Here is a 15152-nt window from a genome sequence, read left to right as displayed (position 1 = left end):
AATTTGACTACTTATTATTTTTCAGGATTCAAAATGTTACAAACAAGTTTAGAGACAAACTACAAACTAAGAAAAAAATATGTAAAACACATACAAGGGCCTAAACTCTTTAAAAAGAGCATGTAAAAACCATTAATTAAAGAAATACAGTCTAACAGAAAAATGGGCAAAGGACATGAACAGGGAATTTCCACACCTCCCAAATATACAAATGCCAATAATCCTTTGAAACCAAGATTAATCTTACTCACAATTAAAGAAATGCAAACCAAAACAAGATGCCATCTTTTAAAGGATATTTGACACATATATGTTTAGATATTTTAAAAAATGGAAATTATTGCAAGGCCCATCAATAGATGACAGTTACATAAATAATAGCACATAAATATAATTAAATGCCATGCACCTATTACAATTTAAATGCTGTTTTTACCCATAGTGATAACATTGAATGCAGTCTGTAGCATCTGGTTGAGTAGGAGAAAAAGATTTCAATCTGTGTAGCAAGAGTCCATTTATCTAAAAGTGTACAGTTTGACCTATTTGTGAATAAGTGCACAGAGATACGTCTGGAAGAAAATTCATCAAAATGATAGCAGTGACTGTCCCTGGGTGGAAGGATTTCAGGTGATTTTTACTTTATTTTGAAATCCTTTTAATAATCTACAATGAACATACATTTCTATAATCAAAGAAAGCTAAGTTATTTTCATTTTGAAAAAGATGAAGAAGTTTTGATGCAATGTTACAACAAAACAAAACGCATCAACATGCAATAAGGCAAATGGTCCCAAGGCTGAGACCCATGCCCTGTGGCTGCCCCTCCTAGCTGGCACTGTGCAACAGGAGGCAGACAGGTAGGTAAAAATCAGGTTTACAAAGGTGGAGCAGGTACAGGATGGTAAGGATTCAAGAACAGGTTTGGAGCGGGAGAAAGACTCAATTCAAAACCTGATTCCAGGGGGCTTCCCTGGTAGCACAGCAGGTAAGAATCCGCCTGCCAATGTAGGGGACAGGGGTTCGAGCCCTGGTCTGGGAAGATCCCACATGCCGCAGAGCAACTAAGCCTATGCGCCACAACTACTGAGCCCGCGTGCCACAACTACTGAAGCACGTGCACCTAGAGCCCGTGCTCTGCAACTAGAGAAGCCACCGCAATGAGAAGCTCACGCACCACAACAGAGTAGCCCCCGCTCACCGCAACTAGAGGAAGCCCATGCACAGCAATGAAGACACAACGCAGCCAAAAATAAATAAATAAATTTATTAAAACAAAACCAAAAAAACCGTGGTTCCACCACATTAGCTGTGTTTACTTTGGGCAAGTCAGTTAATCTCTCTGATCCTCAGTTTCCTCCTTCCTGAACTAGGATAACTGCCTCTACTTTCTATACAATATCTTCAGCTCACTGCTTGGCACACAGTAAGTACTCAATAAATGTCAGCTGCTTATATTATTATCTGGGACATTTGTAACCTTTGTTCACATTGCAACCACTATGTTCTCCATGATCTGGGGTCACAGAGCAGAGTGGAGAGAAGCAAACCTCGGAAAATCCAAATATCTGGTCTTGGACAACATGCTTCTCTAGCCCCGTGAAACTCTTCCTGGAAGCAGCACGTGAGGAGTAAGGCAGCCAACCGCAAAGAGGAAGAGAAGGACAAGGCAAGGAATCCCTGGGTGCTGCCTAATTGTAGTGGATGAGCCAACACGACTCATTCCTCTCCTCTACCCTTCCTCCTGGGTTGGCTGGGACCTCCCCCTAGACTTCATGTTAGGATCCTAGAAAGACGACTCGAATGCCAAGGTAGAAAGGCCTTGAGAGACCATCTAGTGCAGCATCCTTCATTCTACATGTGAGGAACCTGAGGACCACGGAGGGGAGGGGACTTGCAGGGAACCAGAGAACCAGTACCCAGCACAGACCTTCCATCATGGTGTCCCCTCCTATGCTCATCCTTCCCTTCCCCTGCCTGCCCCCTCACACGCTCTCATTTCCCCCATCTTTCCCCCACTTCCTTACCTGTAGGACTCCTTAAGAGCCCCTTTCTCCTCTGGCAGCCCTAATTGTCCTTTATGGCTCTGTGATGAGGGGAGAAACCAGACTAGGACTGTTCTGACTCAAAGAATGGCCTAGAAAGAGGACTGCTGTGGCCATCACTACGTCAAGACCCACCCAGCTACTCCTCTGTTTCCAAAGGAAACAGAGCCCAAACCATGGTGTAAAACAGGAAGGGAAGAAGAAAGAGACCTGAGTTATTCACAATCCTTCCTGGTGACAGTGAAGGTTACCTTGAAACCCTTAGGAAAGGAAGACCCCGGAAGAGAGAGGTACCAGCAGATTCACGAGGAACCAGCAGACTCCATCTCCTAGGCGGTAAATACAACCAAGATGCAGGGCAGCCATGGGTGAGGAGAGACTTGGAGACAGGAGTACAAGGCCATTTTCCCAGATCACAGTTCCAACTCTTGGCAGTGACTGGGCTGGGGCTTACCTTGGGCAGGCTAACTGGAGTCCTGGGCTTCGTCCTTGGGTTTTTAATCAAGAGCCTCTGATCCAGAGGGAGAAGATGATATTTCATGGCCTCGATGAGGAAGTCCTTACAGGTGTTGTTATTCTTTATCAAAGCTTCTTCTTCAACTGTCTAGAGGTAATAACCCATAGGTGATCCTGGTGCAGAACTCGGCCCCATTTCCCAAGCCACCTCCCTGGGCTGAGTCATTCCTGTACTCTCACACTCATTCGTTCCCATACCACACCATCTCAGACCCTAAGACAAAGGTCCACAGAGTTACAGCTTAGTGCCCACCTCCTGCATCTCAAGAGAACAATGGAGTAGGTGATTAAGCTCTGGCATCAAGCAGGCAGGGATACAAATCCCAGCTCTACCACTTAACTCCTCTGATCCTCAGTTTCCTCATCTGTAAGATGTAAGATGGGCATATTAAAGTCCCCCACAACCTCATAGGTTGTGTTTGTTTGTTTGTTTATAGGCTTAACGAGATTATGCAAAACAAAGACAACTGATTGTCCCTAAAGCTTCTTTCCACATGCCTTCTGGTTAGAATGTATTATAATGTTTAAGGCAAATGGCCAGATATTTGAGAGAAGGAGAGGGAGGGAAAGAGGAAAACGGTGGGATGCATCAGCCAACCTTTGGAGGCACTGGGTATAATAAGGTGATATTCAAGAAGAAGAATTCATATTCATTATCTTACAGTGCAAGCCTCAGGGAGAAGTGTCCAGTGCGGCACTCTCCAACAAAGCAGTGGTATCAGAGCAGAAAGAATGTCCTGCACAAAAGTCCCACCAACTGACCTCCACTTGGACTGCATCTAAGCTGGGGCTGTGGCTTCTTCATGCCTTATTCTAGAGCCAAGGACTCAAGCAGGTGCTCAGCAAGTGTGGGCCTAAATATTTCACAAGCAAAGCTAAGGATGAACCATGCTGGTACTCTGACTCTCAAATCTCCACCCTTGGGCACAGGTCAGATTGCTACGTGGCATATCTGTAAGGGGTAGTGTGGTCTTCAGAGGCTACTTCATGTCTTCTTTGCTGGAGTGTTTGGGAGCTGTTGGCAAGGTCAATTCCATTCAGCAGCTAACAGTGATTGAATGTCTCCTGGTTGGGCAGCTCAGTGCTGGACCCCGGGGAGAAAATGATGCACAAGACAAGGGTTCTGACCCAGAGGCCCTCAGGTCCAGTCAGAGAATGAGAAGGGCCTCCCCACCTCAATTATCTCAGTCTTCGAGCTGTCATGCACAGGCCTGGCTGAGCCGCTCCTGGGTCCCCCACCTGTAACTAGGAATGGGAATGCGGCCAGGGCCATCACCTGCTGGGTAGCGTTGGAGATGGCAGGAAAAGAAGGATCAGTGAGGGCGCCTCTGTTATCTCTGGACACCTCCTTCCCCACAGACTATCCCCAGGGACACTCCGTTTTCTTGGAAGGTTTTTTTCCCTCCTACTGAGGGATTGAGGCAGGTAGGGACAAATCATAAACGTTTGGGGTCAGTTAAAAATGAAAAAGGGTGGGAGAGGATCTCTTTAAAAGCTTGGGAAGAAGGAAAAATGCATGAGTAGCTACTTCTCCCAAAGAACTCATTTGGCTTGGATGAAAAGCTCCCTGAGAGAGTTAGTACTTCATGGGTACAGAGTTTCAATCCGGGATGATGAAAAAGTTTTAGAAATGGGTATGGTTGTACAGCACAGTGAATGCAATTAATGCCACTGAACTGTACACTTAAAATGGTTACCATGATGAAGTTTATATTGTACATATTTTATCACAAGGACAAATTTTTAAATAAGATATGGCATGTTATACACTTGGCACAATATTTGTAAATATTTAATAAAAGCCTAATAAAGGTTAGCTATTAAAAGAAAACAACAACAACAAAACAACTCCCCCAGAAGTCAGTGTTGGTACAGGTCTTCCCAGAGCTTTCCTTCCTCTCAGCCTCCTCCTCTACCATCAGCCATCCCCAGTGGTTAGACTAGTTTGACGTTTCAAGGTCAACTGAATGGTTTTTTGGGGGGAGGGGTTTGTTGTTGTTTTTTAACATCTTTATTGGAGAAAATGAGTGTTAATGAAACATCTCCTTCCAGAGGTGTTCTGGAAAAAAAAAAAAAAGTCCCACACAACAGTTCTCATGCACATTGTCTCTGAGCTCCTCCTTCTCCAGATCTAAACCTGACCTTGCCCTAATAACCCAGGAACTATTTCCTAAAGTCTTCATTAAATTTCCATTGTGGGTACCTGATGGAGGTTGTGCGTAGGCGTATCTAAAGCCCCTTTAGCTTTCTCCGGAACCCAAGTCCACAAGCCGCCCTTCCTCCTTGTGAAAGTGAGACTGTGCTGGAGGCCAGGTGTCCGCCTTCACCAGTGGTCAGGCCCCACTCAGGATAGTGGGAGGTTTGGCTCTGACACGGGGAGCTCAGGTGGGTTCGGTGCCTCTGCTGAGGGGGCCTCTCCTACACGAAGGATGTGCGGCCACCAGGTGGCAGTGGTACCATCCAAAGTGTAAAACGCAGGGCATGTATGAAGGCTTGAGAATATACGCCCCGGCCCCTGAGAAGAGGGCTGAGGTTCAGAGATTCAGAGACCATTCCACTGACTCCTGAGGCCTGTGATCAACAGCACCACAAGATGAAGACTTTATAAGTTCTGGTAAGGATACTCTCTCCCGCTACTACCAACGGTCGTGAAGGCCATAGAGATATCACTGAACACAGGGTTGTAGGCTTTACATGGTTTATCTCATTCTATCCCCAAACGACCCTATAAGGGCAGGGGCTATTTTCACCAGATGAGAAGACAGAGGCTTAGCAAGGCTGAGGATTCGCCCAGTGTCTTACGGTCAAGAAGTGACAGAACTCAGCTGCTGGGCTGCTGAACCTACTCTTATCCCGGCTTCACATCTGCCATTCCTCCCAGGGACTTCTTGAGGACGGCTGAGGGCTGGCCTACTGCCTTGGCACTTGTTATTTGTCTATTTAAGTTTTATCCTCTGCCTGCCTGGAAAACATCTAATGCCACTGACACTACAAAGTTAAGTCATGTAAAATATACAAACAGAAGAGAAAGTATTAAAGGTGGCGCCTGCTTAGGGAAGGTGGGTGGTCTAGAGCCAGACAGACTTGGATTTGAATCCTAACCCTGCCACTTACTAGCTGGTGACTCCAGATAAATCCCAACCTCCGTAAGCCTCAAAGCCCACATTTGTAAAAAGGGGATTTTAACCTCTGCTCACAGGGTTGTTACAAGGATTAAATGAGAAAATATGTGGCACCATGTTTTAGAGGAAGCAGACGCAGTATGTATTCCAGGCACTTGCGAAGAGCTGGTTTTTACAGTCCTGAATTGGGCCCCAAGTTGCCTAACACGAAGGCAAGAAGGGAACATAGAAACATGATGAAAATGACCCTTCTTGCTTCAGTTCTGTACAACAAAAACAGCTAATAACTTCTGTTGAACATGTGTCATCCCCAGCTCCATGCTAACACCTGAACCGCATCCTTACAGCTCCTTTGGTCCTCACAACAACCCTGCTGGGCTCTAGTATAATTTCCCTTCTAGGGAAAAAGAAACTGAGGCTTAAAGCTAAGAAGTAGAAGAGGAGGAACTAAACCTTAGTGTCTCATCCTCAAACCTTACACTACCATGCCTCACACTGAACCCAGTGGGTTGGTGCCCTCACTCCACAGAAAGGACCCAGGAAACTCACCACTCCATACAACCGGGGTTGCCCACTGCTACTCCTAGGAGGCCTGGGTGAGCAGGGAAGCGCTTGGTTCTTCACATAGCACTCACCTGGACAAGGTAATCCCTCGGTAAGAGAGGGAGACGGACGTGTTCCATCAGCTTTGCCATGTGCTCTAAACGGGTTTCTTTCTCATAATTGATCCATGAAATCACAGCTTCAAATACCTGTAAGGAAAATCAACATAGGTAACTTTTGCAAAGAGGCATTAACTTTAAACAGCTTTCAAACAACTTCCTCAACCTGAAAAAAGAAAGAAAAGTTACAAGTCATCCACAAAGGTGTTTAGGCTAATGTAAACACCTTTAAATTTAATACTTAAAATAAAACAAAAACACAAAGTCTCTACTATCTGACGTCAGAGAGTGCTCTCTCTCACACACACACACACACACACACACACAGGTACGCTAAGAAAAACCTGCTACCCCAAACACAGAATCATCACGGTTCATCGCAAAACAAAAATCAATTCCAATAGTTACCTCAGGGTAGAAATACAGAGCAGTAACTGAACCAAATTTTACAAAGACCGTCCAAGAGGACCAGAAGCCCTGGGGGCAATATCATCATACCCATCACACACCCCCGTCTCTTCATCTATCTCCCATGTTCATTTAATGCAGAATAAAAACAATAAAGATATCCTCTGCAAAAGCTGGCTGTAATGGTGAATGTGACACTGAATGACAGAAAATGGCAAAAATTTCTCCTTGGGTCAAAAATCTCTCCTTTGAGGAGAGATTTCATTTCTATACAAATCAAAATGGGGCTTCGAAGCAAAAAGGGGAATCTATGGTTTGGATGTTTGCCTTACTCAAGGTTAAGTTCAAATTCAAACTCTGTACCACCATATACACAGAGACACATAAACTTCAATGTTGGTAAGACAGCGAGGAAACCACCACTGTTAATGGAAACTTAACTAACGCGGCTTAAGAAGGGAAGGAAGAATTTGGCAATATCAATCAAAAATTCAAATGTGCATATCTTTGACCTAGAAATATCACTTCTAGAGCTCTAGTCAACAAAAACATTCACAAAAGTGGTGCAAGAATATGTGTTCCAAGATGTTTGCTGCAGCGTTTTTGTAACAGGATAAAAAAGGAAACAATCCAAAATCCACTAGTGGAGAAATTATTAAACTAGTATCGATACCATGGGATATTTTCAGCTCTTAAAAAACAATAATAACAATAACAAGTAGTAATAAGACAAAACACTTTCTTGCGCCAGAAAGCAAGAAAGTGCTCAAAGATTAAGGGGGACACAACGAACAGACACAGAGCGAGCTAGATGGCGCTTTTTCATTGCCGACGTCTGGGACAATTTAAACATCAAAAAGAAGAATGAAGAAATCAGTTCTGCGCTGACTGGGAAGGGGCCAAAGGAAACTTCTTCTGGTAATGGATATGTTCTTTATCTTGATAGGGCAGGAGCTATGTAAGCATAGGCATTTGTCAAAATGACTCTAATTTTACACTTAATATCTATACATTTCACTGGGTGTAAATCGTACCTCAATTTAAAATACTTTTAGTTAAAAGAAAAGGATAGTAATGAATCATAACCCAAAGAATAAAAAAGGAGTCCATGAGTCCGTAAGGACACTTTAAAAAGTGTGGGAAGGGCTGCTCTTCCCAGAAAAATGTCTTCTAATAAGGTAAAAGGGATGACAGAATAAGAAAAACATTGTTTTGCAACCACCAATGTAATAACTGATTCAGCAAAGATCGTCCATAGATGCTGAAATCATTGGGTGAAAAGTTGTTGGGAAAAAAGATATTCACGGTTCTCAAAGTGTCACCTGACAGATTACTTATTCATTACATGGGGAGAGTGGGGGTGCTTCAAACGGGTATATCTGACAGATACCACCTTTAACAAGTGGTCAAAGTCAGCACCACTAATAAATAGGACAAATTTATATTATTGTGTTAGCCAAAAAGTGCCTTCGGTTTTTAAGTAAAAATAAAAGACACATTTTTCATTTTCACCAATAACTTTATTGAACAACATATTCACCGTTTTGTTCCACTACCTTCTGACATTTTTCAGGCAACTTCATAATTGCATCTTCCCAAAACTTTATATCTTTTTGAGCAAAGAACTGTCCCAGGTGCCTTTCACAGTCTTCCAGGAAATTGAATTTTTTTCCATTAAGAGAATTTTGTAAAGACCTAAATAAATGGAAATCCGAAGGCGCACTGTCTGGTGAATATGTCTGATGAATCAGAACTTGCCAGCCAAGCTGTAACAGTTTCTGCCTTGTCATCAAAGAAACATGTGGTCTTGCATTATCCTGATGGAAGATTATGCATTTTCTGTTGACTGATTCTGGAGGCTTTTCGTTGAATGCTGCTTTCAGTTGGTCTAATTGGGAGCATACTTGTGAGAATTAATTGTTTGGTTTTCCGGAAGGAGCTCATAATAGAGGACTCCCTTCCAATCCCACCATATACACAACATCACCTTCTTTGGATGAAGACCGGCCTTTGGTGTGGTTGGTGGTGGTTCATTTCACTTGCCCCACGATCATTTCCATTCCACATTATTGTACAGTATCCACTTTTTATTGCCCATCACAATTTGCTTTAAAAACAGAACGTTTTCATTACATTGGAGTGGAGAATCACATGCAGAAATGTGGTCAAGAAGGTTTTTTTCGCTTAATTTATGTGGAACCCAAACATCAAAGCAATGAACACAACCAAGCTCAGGCAAATGATTTTCAACACTTGATTTGGGTATTTGAATAAGTCAGCTCTCTCCCACGTAATACAACGTTGATTGTTCTCAATTAATGTCTCAATTTGATCGCTATCAACTTCAACTGGTCTACCCAACCGTGGAGCATCACCCAGCGAGAAATCTCCAGCACAAAACTTCACAAACCACTTTTGACATGTTCGATCAGTCATAGCACCTTCTCCATACGCTGCACAAACCTTTTTTTTGCGTTTCAGTTGGTTTTTACCTTCCTTGAAATAAGAAAGCATAATATGCTGAAAATGTTGCTTTTCTCCTTCCATCTTCAATATTAAAATGGCTACACAAAAATTCACCAATTTTGATGTCTTCTTTTTTTTAATGCATGCAAATATGACAGCTGTCACAATACAATCTAACAAAATTGTTTCAAATGAAGTTAAAGACAACTAAGTGGGACTTCCCTGGTGGTCCAGTGGTAAAGAATCCGCCTTCCAATGCAGGGAATGTGGGTTCGATCCCTGGTCAGGGAACTAAGATTCCACATGCTGCAGGGCAACTAAGCCTGCATGTCACAACTACTGAGTTTGTGCGCCTCAACTGGAGAGCCTGCGTGCCACAAACTACAGAGCCCACATGCTCTGGAGCCCAAACGCTACAACTACAGAGCCCACGCACCTTGGAGCCCGTGTGCCACAACTAAAGAGAGAGAAAAAAAACCCACATGCCACAACTAGAGAGAAGCCCACGCGCCGCAGCAAAGAGCCCACATGCTGCAATGAAAGATCCCGCATGCCTCAACAAACATGCCATGTGCCACAACCAAGACCCGATGCAGCCAAAAATAAATTTTAAAAATAAATAAATAATAAATCTTAAGAAAAACAAAAAACTAAGTGCTACTAGAGCCATCTTATGGAAAAAACCGAACGAACCTTTTGGCCAACCCAATACATTCCTGAATGTGATTTAATAAGAGGGAAACAGCATCCCCTAGGTAGTATTCTTTCTAAAATGTTTAACCTGAATCTTATAGTGAGGAAACAATCAGACAACTCCATGTGTGGGACACTCTACAACACAGGAGTCCTGGATTCTTCGAAACTGTTAGCATTATGAAAACCACTTAAAAAAAAAAAGGCAGGGAGATAGTTCTAGATTAAGGGGATTTAGAGACATGAGAACTAAACGGGAGGTATGATCCTTGTTTGAATCATGGATTAAAAAGAAACAACCATGAAAGACTTTTTCTGAGACTGTTAGGAAATTTGAATGCTGACTAGATATTTCTTTGGTATGATAATGGTTTATGGCTAGAAAAGGGAATTTCCTTGTTCTTAGGAGGTACAAGCTAAAATACTTAGGGGTAAAGTGTCATGATGTCTGCAATTTACTGTCAAATGGTTCAGCAAAATAAAAGATTAAATAGAGAGAGAAAGAGAAAGAAAGTGAAGCACAACGTTAACAAATGGTGAATCTAGGTAAAGAGTATATGAATGTTCATTCTCTCCAACTTTAGTATAGGTTTGGAATTTTTCAAAATAAAAAGTGGAAGGGAGAAGAAAAGGACACAACCAAACTGGTGTAAATGATTTTCAGTGCTTGATTTGGATATTTTGAGCTATGTCAGCTATCTCCCGCGTGGTATAACGTTGATTGTTCTCAATTAATTTCTCGATTTGACCTCAATCCTACAACAAAATTTACAATTTCAAAATTCAAAGTTGAAAGCTATATCTCCCGGGGTGGGTAAAAAACCTCCAATTTTTCTTACCCTAACTATATTTTTGTGTGTATTGATATGTTAATAATGCTTTGGCCCTATTTCCTAAACATATACTTAAGTCAGGCTAAGCATACTCAGATTGAACAAGATATCAGGAAGGAATCCGTCAGAAAGGGAAGGGAAGGGAAGAGAGATGAGTGGAATGGAACAGAAGGGAAGGAGCAGTATGTATGTATAGTTTGCTACCATTTCTATATAAAATAACCTATATGTGTACAAACATAGACACACACACACACCATGGAAATTCTCCTTGTCTAGTTCATTTTTTTTAAATTATTAACTGTCACAGAGCTATGTGTCTCACCCTTATCACATTATTTTGTAAACAGTTGTGTGTTTCTTCAAGTAGCCCTGAAGATCCCTGAAACAGGGACCTTGTCTTACTTGCTGGCGCATAACACACACTCAAATATGTTTTAATGAATGAATGGACAAATGAGTTCAGAATAAGCACGTAAGCAGGCTGGAACAGACAGCAGGACTGGGGAAGCAGAGGCTGGTATCTTGGTGGGGAGGGCAGAGCCAGGCCACAGACCAAAGGATGCTGGAGACTCCTTGCTTTTGCTGCGTTAGGAGGTGAGCAGCCATGGTTCTGTTCTGCCCTGCACTGTGGTTACCCACACTTCCTTCCACTTCCCTTTACTGGACTGTAACTCTTGCAGGGTGAGAAGTATACCAGCTCTGTCTCTGCACTTCCTGCCGCTGAGCACAATGCCAGGTGACTGGTTGAGAAAGCTTTCATGAAGAATGAACTGCAAGGCCTTGAGTAGGTAGGATTTACTGATCACGCCCTTCCCTGTCAACCAGCTTAGTCTTTGCTATAAAAGCTGCAAAGCAGGCTGAGTCTAATGACGTTGATATTTAACCTTATCTTTATTTTTGGCTTGACTTGTCTAACTGGTTCCACTCAGTTGCACTGTTTACCTACTCAGCTGTGAAAGCCACAGCACTCGGCAGCAACGGTGACCTTCTCAGCAGCTAGAGAAGGCCGCATATTTTTTTCATTTAGACGTCATGCTTGGAAAATAAGCAAATAAACTTCCAACTAGCCTATGTGCCTAAAATCGCTCCCAACGGCCCCTGCCATCAAAGGACTGGCCAAGGCAAAGGGGCAACAGGTAGCAGCAGCAGCAGTTCATGTCCATGCTGTGTCAGGCCCTGAGCCACACCCCCCAGAGACACTGTAACCATGGACTCTCCTGACGGCCGCTGAGTAGACACTCCTGCCCCTTATTGACTGACTCATCCAAGTCCAGAGGCAGAAAGCAGCAGGGCTGGGCCCACACAAGCCCATCTCCAGGGCTCAGGCTCTTACCCGTTATTCTCAGCAGCTACCCAGCTGGCAAACCTCAGCCAACAGGCCACATGCACCTGTTTTTGTAAATAAAATTTCCCTGGAACACAGCCACACTCACTCATGACAAATCATCTATGGTGGCTTTCACACTTCAACAGCAGAGCTGAACTGAGACTCTGTGGCCCACAAAAGCCTAAAATATTTACTGTCTGGCCCTTTAAAGGAAAACTGTGTCAACCCCTGGTCTGTAAAATCTAAGCAGAGACCCTGTGGCCTCAATCATGAGACAGGGTGATGTCTACTCAGATGAAAATACTTTTCATGGGCCCCACGATGAAATAATTGGCTGCCCACACGGCACGCTTAGGGTTTCACTTTTAGACAAAGAAATAGCATCATTTCCTCACCGCTTCATGTTCCAGAACCAATTTCTTGAGTGCTACGAGGTTGCTATGTGGAAAGGAGATGGAGGAAATTGGATTTCATCGTCCTCGGGTCACACCTCCAACATAAGCACAAGCCTTGGCCAGAAAATACCAGATGAACCTGATCCTTCTACCCCACCCCCTAGGTCACTGAGACAGCCAAGCCAGATGTTCCCGCACACTGAGTAAAGGGGGGAGCCCTTCACTGGCAAGGAGAAAGGTCCAACAGCTCACGGGATCCCAACCAGGGATTCAACCCCGGCCACGGCAGTGAAAGCCCAGAGTCCTAACCACTAGGCCACCAGGGAACTCCCAACAAGCTCTTGAACAGTAATGAGTAAGGGTCTCCCCATCGGGGTGGGGGTTCATTAATAAAGACCAGGGGCCTGGGTGGCAGACACAGTCAGCTTCAAATCACAGAGCTGTCTATCGTCAATAAGCCTTAGTCTCCTCCTCTCCAAATGGCCTTGAGAGCCGTTGTATGCATTAGAAATGATATGCAAAACAGTATGCTGGGTAAAAGAAGTCAGGCACAAAAGCATGCACACACCAGGATTCCATTTATACAGAGTTCAAAAACTGGCAAAACTGATCTACTGAGAAGTCAGAAGAGTAGCTTGGCGTCTCGGGATGGGGGGCAGTGACTGGGAGGAAGGCCGGGAGCTCTGTTCCTTGACCTGGATGCTGGCTTTGTGGGTGTTGCACTTTGTAAAAAGTTGAACCGTGCACTTTGCATTTGCTCATGTCTCTGAGCTTACTCCAAGCTCACTTACTCCGAGCTTTTTTTCAACGATGTGTGAAATAGTCACAGTGAGCAGCCAAGATAGATTTTTGGTCCTAGCGTGGTGGTACTCCCGTCATAGGCACTTACTGAACTGTGCTCTCCAAAGGAGAGCAGTAAGAAGGGTGACACTGACTCAGGGGCCCAGGCCACATCATTGTCTGCAGGCTGAGGATTTGGCAACTCGAATGCTGACCTCAGAGGGTGGCAGGGCTGCCAACAGCCCGGCCTAAGCACGGGATGTACTTCTTTGGGCGCTGGATGATGCCTCAGCAGCAAGCACTGAAGCCCAGCCTACCGGCTGAGGAGCTCCTGCCCACACCCCAGACCGACCACCGGCGCTGGCGGGAGAGGCTAGGAATTCAGACAGGAGAGCCTGCAACACTAATGATCCCAGGAGACAAGGTCCAATCCCTTCCAGGAGATAAAATATCAGAATTTGTCCCCTGATGAGAGTTTTAGGAGATAAAAGTACATAAAAATGTGATCATGCAGAGAGAAACTAACCTGTTCTTCTCATTATAACACATACTTGGCACTAATTTGATTTTTTGAAGAAACTCAACCAATTCCTTCCTGACCTGTATCTAACATGTGGCCATTTCCTCTTACTCTGAGAAGCCTCAATAGTGTTTCATAAGAAGGCATGGAATTCTTGAGAAGTAGAAAGATATTTACCAGCTAGAAAAGCAAAGATTCCGAAAAGTCCAATAACCAGCAACTCGGTGGCAAAACTGCAGTAGAACGCAGGAGTCATATCTCTTCTCCTTGCAGTGTGTTTGTCCTGGAAGGTTGCTTATCCTGCCCCTGGGTCAATGAGGCTGCCCATGGTGACAGGTGAACTTCGTGTCTCAAAGGGTATGCAAAAAACAGGCTTTCTGCTCACAGGGTTAGCTCTAACCCTGCGACACCTCCCATAGGAAAGAATCAGGTGCCTGGGAGGGGCTTGCTTCTCTGTGTTTTCCCTCTCACTGGGCAGGGGTAAGCAGGGGAGAGGGGAGGAAAGTCCTAACCAAAGAACTAGTGATTTTGTGATTCCTACCACACCCACTTGTCCTCTCTCAAATAACAGGAATTTTAAAACAAAAACCACACGGAGGAAAAACAGGAGAGAAAATGGCAAAGATCCATGCCTCCCTCCAACCTCTAGTTCCCACATTTCTCCTTATTCTCTGGAAAAATATTAAAATTATCCCCATAATATCAGCTGGCTCAGGGCAGAGCCCAGCCCCAGTCTGCCTCTTCACTCCCTCGGGGAACGTCTGCTGAGCACCTCCTAGTGCCTCCCAGGGCTCTGTGTCAGGACTGTGCATGACACAGAGATGGCTAAGGTACCCTCACAGCCCTCAAGGAGCTTGAGCGTAGTGAAGGGGATGAGTCGTGGGCAAAAGCAAGTGCTCTTGGAGGAAGGACAGCACCTGAGCCCTCAGAGAGGCCCAGATGGTGCTGGGGGTGCTGGCGACCCAGAGACAGCTACCACCTCAGCTCCTGCCTGGCACAGAGCCGCAGGTCACGCCAACCACCCAGACCAATATGGGACCCGGGAAGAGCTTCCCCTTGAGAAAGGCCCCAGTCAATGGTTACATGTATCACCTCATTTCATCCTCAGAAGAGCTCTATAAGATAGATACTACACTATCATTACCCGCCTTCACAGATGAGAAAACTGAGACTTAGGTTCTTTTATTCATTCCTTCAACAAATATTTTTTGGTATCTACCATGGACCTGACACCACTCTAGAAGCAACCATAAGATAGTCAAAATTCCTGACTATACATGGTGTATACATTCTGGTAGGAGATGAATAACTGGCCCAAGATCACTCAGCTTGTTAAAGTAGTGGAGCCAGGACTGAATTCAGTTATTCTGGCCGCAGAACCC

General features: G+C 44.3%; 1 protein-coding gene across 3 annotated transcripts in view; it reads right to left on the bottom strand.

Annotated features, from left to right (window-relative positions):
* The window catches only part of KLHL3 (kelch like family member 3), a 109925-nt gene that overhangs the window by 27989 nt on the left and 66784 nt on the right, over positions 1-15152 (bottom strand). For all 3 annotated transcript variants that reach the window (XM_049707099.1, XM_049707100.1, XM_004282087.4), the window contains exons 7-8: positions 6319-6435; positions 2500-2649 (exon numbers count right to left, since the gene is read on the bottom strand). In XM_049707099.1, coding sequence (XP_049563056.1) covers positions 2500-2649; positions 6319-6435 — 267 coding nt within the window. The remainder of the gene's footprint in view (positions 1-2499; positions 2650-6318; positions 6436-15152) is intronic.

This window comes from Orcinus orca, chromosome 3 (assembly GCF_937001465.1).
Source record: "Orcinus orca chromosome 3, mOrcOrc1.1, whole genome shotgun sequence".
Taxonomy (NCBI): Eukaryota; Metazoa; Chordata; class Mammalia; order Artiodactyla; family Delphinidae; genus Orcinus; species Orcinus orca.
Note: the sequence above shows the minus strand (reverse complement) of the source record. Positions and strands in the feature narration are given on the sequence as shown.